At 29.1% G+C, this 9,065-nt stretch overlaps 2 protein-coding genes across 2 annotated transcripts; one reads left to right on the plus strand and one right to left on the minus strand.

Moving 5' to 3' along the window:
* Window positions 1-173: 173 nt before the first annotated feature.
* On the minus strand, window positions 174-896 carry BN7_6644 (uncharacterized protein; the record flags this gene model as incomplete). Its single annotated transcript, XM_011272819.1, has 1 exon — window positions 174-896. One exon carries the CDS (start codon window positions 894-896, stop codon window positions 174-176), a length of 723 nt encoding a protein of 240 aa, XP_011271121.1.
* Window positions 897-2,827: 1,931 nt separating this feature from the next.
* BN7_6645 (uncharacterized protein) lies at window positions 2,828-3,211 on the plus strand (the record flags this gene model as incomplete). The annotated part of the gene is made up of 1 exon (XM_011272820.1): window positions 2,828-3,211. The coding sequence occupies one exon, from the start codon at window positions 2,828-2,830 to the stop codon at window positions 3,209-3,211; it is 384 nt and encodes a 127-aa protein (XP_011271122.1).
* Between the last annotated feature and the right edge of the window lie 5,854 nt (window positions 3,212-9,065).

Here is a 9,065-nt window from a genome sequence, read left to right on the forward strand (position 1 = left end):
CCATGTAATATTAATATTAATATTTTAATATAATATATTAGTTATGTTTTTTTTTTTTCATAAATTTTTATTACAATGTAATTCTTCTATATAATTGTTAAATATACACTCTTTTGAACTTGTTAATCGGTTCTAGCTTCTTCACATCTTGGTTTTATTTTTATTTGATCTAACTAGTTTGAGGAGTAGTAGGCGGTTTTGGAGCTTTTGAAAGTAAGGAATAGCTTAGCTTGTCCCATCATTTCGTTTTGGTCATAATTTAAGACTTGGCTTCCAAATCTTCTTCTTTTTCTCAAATAAACCAAACATTCAATGTATCGGTTCATTAATATATAACCCGCCTTTGTTGGTTGTAAATTGACCTGGAGATCTTTTAGCTTTATTGGAGTTTCACCTTTGTTGATATATGTCCAAATTTGTTGAGCTTTAGAGCATTGTTGGAAATAGTGTTGGAAGGTTTCTTTTTGTTCACCACATAAGCAGCACTCTTCGTTGTTTAAATTTGGGAGATCCTCTTGGGTATTTGATTCATTTGTTCTTTCGAACATGTGTTCAAAGTGGCCTAGGTTGAATCTTTGATAAAATTCTAACAGTCCTGGAGCTTGCGTTTGAGATTTGTAAAGTTTGTACCAGAATGTTTTCCATTGAATCTTTGGAATTGTTTGCTTGGTGAAATGGACTTCCTGTTGAGGATCTTCATTTTCGACCCAGATTTCTCTTTGAATTGGCAAACCTTTTTCTTCATGATATTTTCTATTGTAATGGAGAAATGATTCTAATTGTACCTTTTCATCCTTAATATCTCTAACATTGGAGTGTAAAGCCTTTGAGGAAGGTTGAACATTTTGAATAAACCTGTGGTTAATTTCGGCTTTGGTTAAACGGAAGAATTCCATTTCAAAACCTCTTTCTTCATCCGAACCAATAGTGTGAGTTACCTTAAACCAGCTTTGTAATGATATTACCCGTATTCAGTTCCGCGCTCGTTCTATTAACACCAATTGTCAATTTCACAACAAACTTTAAAGAAACTGATACTTAATATTGAAAAATGGACATGTTGATTATCTACCATTATGTGTTCTTTTTATGTTTCCGACTACCCTTTCGTTTGAAAAGCAAGTGTACATGGATAAATGGACCATATGAATAAGTTGAATGATTTAGCTTAATTTGAGGAGTATTCATTACCATGATCTAATTTATATTCAGTTCAATATATTCAACTTGACAAAATGTTAAGAAACAATCGTTGGAAAAGTTGTTAGTCTGATAACTTTTGAATAAGAAGTTTCCTATATACTTTAATCCATGATTTCAGTCTGTTCTTTCAATATCATATACGTATTTTTGATCACACTGTTTAGTGTTTAGTTATAACCGATTTGAGATCAGCTTTGGTCTTTGGTCTCATCTATATTTTACAGATTGAATAAGCCATCGATACAGTGACATGTCTACCTACATATATCATATTATTAATCCACAAAAGCTCTATTATATCATATATTAATTGAAGTTGTGCAATCAAATCAGCTGCTGCTGCTGCTGCTAGTAACTAAATTACCCGTCAACGCGAATTTTTTAAACTTATACTTAATGTAAATTTTTTCCTAATTTTAAAAATCTTGACATCTTTTATATTTAAAAATTTTATGATACATGATTTCTGTTCGGGAGATAAATGTAACTTGGATATAGCAAGTTGTAATGGTACAAATCGACTTTTCATCATGATATGATGTTGCCATGGATGGCCAATTCCACATTCCTAATATTTGGTAGAAAAACGTGTGTTCATTGTCTGTTATTGCAACATAAGAGCTCTTTAATGTGAAACTGAATTTATAAAAATGGACTGGGTCATGATTATTGATATTAAAACTTCTCAAGATTTGTTATATCACAATCAAAGAAATAATACCACATGGTCATAACCTATATCAATCACAACAAACTTTTTGATTAATTTTATATAGTAAGTAAGTTTGATTAAGTTTACAAACTTCCTATCTAATTTTAATTCAATGGTTCAAATTTTTTCATCAATAATATTCGTAAACTAAGAGTTCTGCATTAGACTAATTTTTATTAAATATATATCCCGAAACCAGGATACTTCCCATAGTACTTAAGCTGTCGGTCAGATCAGTATATAACATAAGCTTAATACTTGGAGCCGTACAGAAGTAAATATATTAACAATTTTTCTCAACTCCACCAGCACTCTTAAAATATAACAAGTTTCTTTCAACAAGATCCTCAATATCTGAAGAGCTATACCTTCATTCCGGTATTGAGTTGTTGGTTGATCGATGTAGTATTGATAAGTTAATGATCTATGAAGCTTTCAAAGAAGATTGAAGTAACTGACAATTATGTCTATTTATATAGTTTTTCGAAAACAGCTTATAAGTTAATGTATTGACATTTGATTAAGCACAATTGATCGATGTCAAACATGCTCCAGCTATATAGCTATCTATCAGAGCTGAATATGTAGTTATTTTGAAGTACTTGGAAGTTTGTACATGATTTCGATCATCTGTGCTTCTGATATAATCGGAACAATTTTTTTAGTGAATTCTACCCAATGAAGATCAATATATGAAGTAAAAGGTCTAAGGCTTCACAGTGTAGTCTAATGACTACCACATGCGATATAAGATATAGCGATTACATCAGATTAAATGTTGAAATAACGTCAATTTCATGGACGTCAAAGCGATTAATTAAAGGACGTTTATATAAATACAATTTCGTCAATTTATAAAAGCTAAGAATTTCAAATCAAATCAGTCAGTCAAAAACCAACTAGCATTTCAATATGAAATTATTTGCCATTATCGTTCCAAGTTTATTATCATTAAGTGTTATTGGTTCAACAGTTAATACAGAAGATTCAATCACTACTGACCACTCCATATCTTTACCAAATAATTTCACTGATCCAATTATAGTTGAAGCTGGAGCTTATAAACCAATATTCTGTAATGTTGCTAACTCAAAAAACAGTGTTTGTCTAGGTAGTTTCAAACAATGTGTCAGCTATATGCTTAATGGTGGCTTGAAAGATAAGAACAAGGACCTTGCTCAAAGGGCTTGTAAATTTTATTGCAGTGAAATCAAAAATCCTACTCAATGCAAACAAAGCAAATACAAAGCTAATTATCATCCAAATTGGGCTTGTGATGATCAACAATATTGTTAAGTTCATTGCTTGATCATATGTTCAAACCCTCGTTTATCATATCTATACTAATACATGAAACTCTTTGACTAACTATATTTTAATCCTGTATATAACTCCTGAAGTTTACTGATCAGAATTATAAACAATATAACATCTACAATCTGCAATCTGAATATATTCAAAAAGATTCAAATCAATTGTATATTTATAAAGAGAATTTGTAAACTTAATCAAACCTACTTTCATAAAATCAAATGATCATTAAATGTTGAAGAATAACAAGATATCTAGGACTTTTAATCAATTGAATAATTAACAATTTCTGTGATCATATTGCAGTGTACCCAGAATATGTGCTTCAAACTTCAATCTTCAAACTCAAACAATGGCTATATTGTTAAACACACCAAAAAGTCATTTATTTCATTTACCTATTTATCAGTAATGATAAGAGTATAACACAGCGCTTTGAATGTTACTGACAGCAAAAAGAAACATGTTTGTAAGAATAAGTGTGAAAATTTCAAACCAATTATTATGCGCGATTTTTTCTAATAAATTTTTATTCTAAATTCTTTCTCAATTCTAAGCTGTACACCTGTACTTACTACTTACCATTTGATACTCCCCTGCCATAAAGTGCATTTCATAGAACGTTGAGTTCACAAAAATCTCATGAAGAATTTTCAATTAGTGGCTTTCCGATATTCATGATCGAAGTGATTCATATATTTTTTCTAGCTAGTGATACAATTGTTTATTAGTTTATCAATGCCAACTGCTTAAAAAAAGCACTATTCATCATTCATCTGTTGACCATTCTTAAACCTGATCTGTGGTAAATTTTTGATGGTAATGACTAGGATACTAGTGCCATAAATTTCATTATAAGGGTGTATCTATAGCGTGAATTTTTGAAGAAGAAGTTCCCTGTATACTCAATTTAATGATCTGTATACTTTTCATTTGAATTTTTGATTGTAGTTATACACATGAATATTATGATATCTTTAACATGTAGCACTACAATTTTCCATTCATAAACTTTCGTCAATTGTGTATTAAATAGAGATTTGGAAACTTAATCAAATCCACTTATATTAAAACGTCAATCGAAGTATAATTCTGTACTGATTTGATTAATCTGTGTAAATTGGAAGTCATTTGAATAACCTAATCATAAGCACAGCTATAAAACTAACCAATTATAATCAATTAATATAGAACGGTTATTCAAATCAGCACAAACATAAAGTAAAGTGTACACTAACTATATTTAAAATGAAAATATTGTACCCAATAAAATAATAGTAGAAAATCATTTGATTTTATACCCAACAAACATTAGAGATTATCACTGGTTCATAAGCTGTATAAGTTTAGTAATTCATAGAGTTTATCTTACAAGAAGTGTTTTCGTACAACATTCAATTTTTTTTTACAAAAGCTTTGAAGAAGATCAGGGCACAAACCGCTTCGAGAATTGTGTGCAAAAAAAGTTGATTCGTTAATTCACTATTATAAGTTTTTTTTAAACTTGTACATCTTGGATAGCCTTTTGTTGCAAAACGGACAACCGTAACGATTTGTTACCATGAAGTAGCTTAACAGGTCTTTGTTACATTTTTCATGCAGTATGTTAAGATTTGTTGAAATAAATTAAGCATAATAAATCATCAAGACCTTTGAATACTAACTAATTACATATTTCAGTTAGTTCATTGAGCTCATCGTATTATATTGGGACTAATACTTACTAGACAGTGCATGAAATGTGGAAAACAATATGGTCTTTGTTGAATCATGACAAACCCATTTAATGTTCATGTTTAAATAAACATAATTATTCATTGGTTTTATAGTATATAAGCTTTGAAAAGAGCTTTTACATAGAATTTAATGATTATCATCTAATTGATTATTGAAGTAGTACATATTAATAACTAATATAATCATTGGTATTATTAATATTTATCATTAATTAATAATAATATTATTTAATATTAGTTATATGATATTACCCGTATTCAGTTCGCGTTTTGTCAGTGATCATGAGATTTCAGAATTTTTGTTTATAATTCCATATTACTTTATACGTCTAATATTAAAGAGGTATAACTCATAAATTGCCTAGATGTTGCTGCATTTTTTATTTGGTAGATTGCCTTTCGTTTCCGAATGTATTATACATAGCTGACGGTCCATATTCGTACGTTAAATGAATATAATTCACAGAATATTCATGAACATGGTTTAGATCGACCATTCAACTTGAAAATATTCAACTTAACATTTTGTTAAGAATATCAATCACTGGAAAAGTTTTATAGTCGTCGATAACTTTTGAATAAGAAGTTTCCTATATACTTTAATCCATGATTTCAATTTGTTTTTCCAATGTTAAATATATGTAGTTTCAATGAGTGCCCTGTATACCAATATGAAATTTATATCGCATATAGCAATTTTGTTTCATTATATACACAAATTGAAAAAGCTAATGTGTGATGACATACATGCATATTTATGATAATTATATGATCTGAAACTATCGATTGCTAGTGAAGTTTTCCAGATCTTTCCGTGTAAACTGTTCAGCTAGCTTGATTAAGTTTATAACATCCTAGTTCGATTGACAATTCGATATTTATTGATGGAATCTTGCAATGTGACAACGATTAAGAAAATTAAAATATATTTCATTATAATTATAAGAGTATATATCTATAGAATGAATTCCCGAAAAAGAAGCCTCTCTAATATACTCAATTCAATGATCTATATTATACTTTTGGTTCAAGATTCTTGATCCCGCAGTTACAGGTTATAAAATTAGCAATTCATGATATATTCTTGACTACAATAAATTAGAGTGGTCTAGAAAACTTTCATCAATTGTGTATTAAATAGAGATTTGGAAACTTAATCAAATCCACTTATATTAAAACGTCAATTGAAGTTATATCAGCTGAGATTTGATTACTCTGTCTGTGAATTAAAAGTCATTTGAAAAACCTTATTACAGCTTGGTTAATAACTCTCATTTAAAGTATATATCAAACCATAAATTATTTAAAGAAGCGTTCTATGCCAAACCAAAATGTACGCACCCACGTTAAGTATTGGAATTATAAGACTTTTATTGAAGTAAGCTGTGCAGGAAAAGTTGTATAACTTTATCATGCTCAAAAACTTTTTCGAAAGGGCTTTTAGACAAGTGATGAAAAACTTCAATAAAACATTCAAACGAGACGTCAGCATCCACCCAATTAATTGATCTGATCCAGATCTTTAAGAAGAATAATCATGATTAATATTAATTTTTTTTTAAGCCTTTATGGATCAGGGCACAAACCGTTCAGTGTGAAAAAAATATAATTAATGTGCGATTTTAATTAGTTCATGAAAATTATACTTTGTTCAATATGTGTTAATTAGCTTTTGTACTTTGATTTTGTTTGATATAATTTTCGTTTTGGTTCAACTATTTTAAAAAGGGATGGTACAATTTGATGCTGATGATCATTAAGGATATTTGCTCAACCGTACTGATTTATCATGCAGCTAATATGACCTCTAATTTCTGTGTCGTTTTTTGATGTATTCAGGTATGTTTATATCTCTTAAAATTTATTAATTAGTGATGAATACATTCTTTATTACTGTTGAATACTAACGTATACAATTGAAGTTTTTCACTTGAGTTAATTCCATTTGAGTTCATTCCACTGTGTGTATACTCTAAGCAGACATTATGACTATGACATATTCTAATGACATATATTTATGACCTTTGTTAATTTACGATTATAGGTCCATTCAATGTTGATGTTCATTGTACTTCACTATATTCATTGATTTTATAGTATATAAGTTTTGGAAAGAACTTTTACATAGAATTTAATGAATATTATTAATTTATTTGGTTATTGAAGTAGTAGTACTAGTATAATAATATTATAATTAATATAATATATAATATATACGATCCGTCATCTTACCCGTATTTAGTTTCGCGTTTGATCAATTTTAAAATTTACTAAAGTTCAAAGTCATTCAACTAATACTACTTTACAATGAAAATAGATAGTTGTCGGTTTCCATATTTGTGCTGTTTTTGATCTCACCCATATTTCTCCTGTTTGCGTAACAGTGATAATTTGATGATCTGATGGCCGGTCCTTACTCATAAATTTTGAATGATTTATTTTGAGAAGTATTCATTACCATGATCAATTGTTTATTCATTTTAATATTTTATTAACTTGACAATTAATGTTAAGAGTTTCAATCATTGGAAAAGTTGTTAGTCTGATAACTTTTGAAATATAAGAGGTTTCCTATATACTTTAATCCATGATTTCAATCTGTCTTTTCAATACTAAATATACGTAGTCTAGTGATCACACTATTTAGCTGTTTAGTTAATAATCTCAATTACTGGCGATATGATCTGCATTTTACGTATTGAATTATAAGTCATCACTACAAGGATATGTTTACTGATTAATTACAGGAACCACAATCTAAATTAAACTCCAATGGATCAATTGAATCTGTATAATCAATTCTTTAAAATTGTTATAACGCTTTAATAGTTACGGGTTATTGACCAGGGCACAAACCAATTTTGATAATTTTGGTTTTTCGTTCATATGATTAATTGATAATTGATTAAATTGTCAATAACATAGTTCTAATGAGAACGTGTTCCTGTTTGTTTTGTATACAGCTTGCGCATGTGCATTTAGGACACCAATATCTTGTTTTTAGCTACGTTTGGCGTTTGATTTTACTCGATGACGATATTAATTCAAAAAGTCATAAGTTACTAGGTACTAATTTGAGAATCTTAACTAAATATAAAGACATGACTTGAGAAAACCATGATAATATGATGAGGTTATACATGATCTTTAAACAGTCTTATAGCACTCATTATACAAAGATCATTAATCTGATAAGTGATCTCAAAAAACTATTCATTATTCTAAATGGTATATAAGTTTTGCAAAGAACTTTTACGTATAGAAATTTAATGAAAGTTATATTCATTTTTCTGAAAGAAAATGTAGGTTAATTACTATACTTCATTGTTTTCGAAACTATCTAACCACAGACTTATCGTTAAACATATTATAGAGCTGAATTGCTATGCAGTTAGCTAATAGCTAGTGTAATTACCTGACGCGATCATAATCATCGCGATTTCCGATCAAATTTTTAATTAATTTTGTTTTTTGACGATTTCGACAATAATTCCACATTTACAAATTACAAAGCTATGCACTGCATATAACCAGTATTATTGATTATGAGAAAAATTTGGTATTGAGTTTGTATTATATGGTTCTCTTTAACTTTCAAGTGCATGCTGTTTGGTCTCTGTACTGCACTAATTGATATTTTTATAGTACTTTTGATCCCTCTATGTCTTTAGCTATGAAAGGAAAATCAAATTTTGAGTGATTGATGAATTGATCCTATGCATTAAAATTGATAATATAGCTAATATTATGGCCATTTCATCATGGTCCTATACACTATATCAACTACAATAAACCAACCTTTTGATAAATTTTATAGTACGTAAGTTTGATTAAGTTTACAAACTTCCTATATAATTTTAATTCAATGGCTATTTATTTTCATTATTTGTAGTCTAAGAGTCTCCCTCTATTATCCCGAGACCGGGATTCAATTTCTGGCCCATAGTTAAGCTTGCCCAGAAGTCTCCCAACCGGACCAAGACTCAAGTTGTGCCCAGGTTCAAAAGGAAAGTGCCAATTTTCCAAAAATTCCACAAAAATTACGCGCCAGCTACTCCATTAGGAATTAAACTTTTAGTTCTGAACACTAAAAACCATAAAAC

Source organism: Wickerhamomyces ciferrii, contig 00300 (assembly GCF_000313485.1).
Source record: "Wickerhamomyces ciferrii WGS project CAIF00000000 data, strain NRRL Y-1031 F-60-10, contig 00300, whole genome shotgun sequence".
NCBI classification, from domain to species: Eukaryota; Fungi; Ascomycota; class Saccharomycetes; order Phaffomycetales; family Wickerhamomycetaceae; genus Hansenula; species Hansenula ciferrii.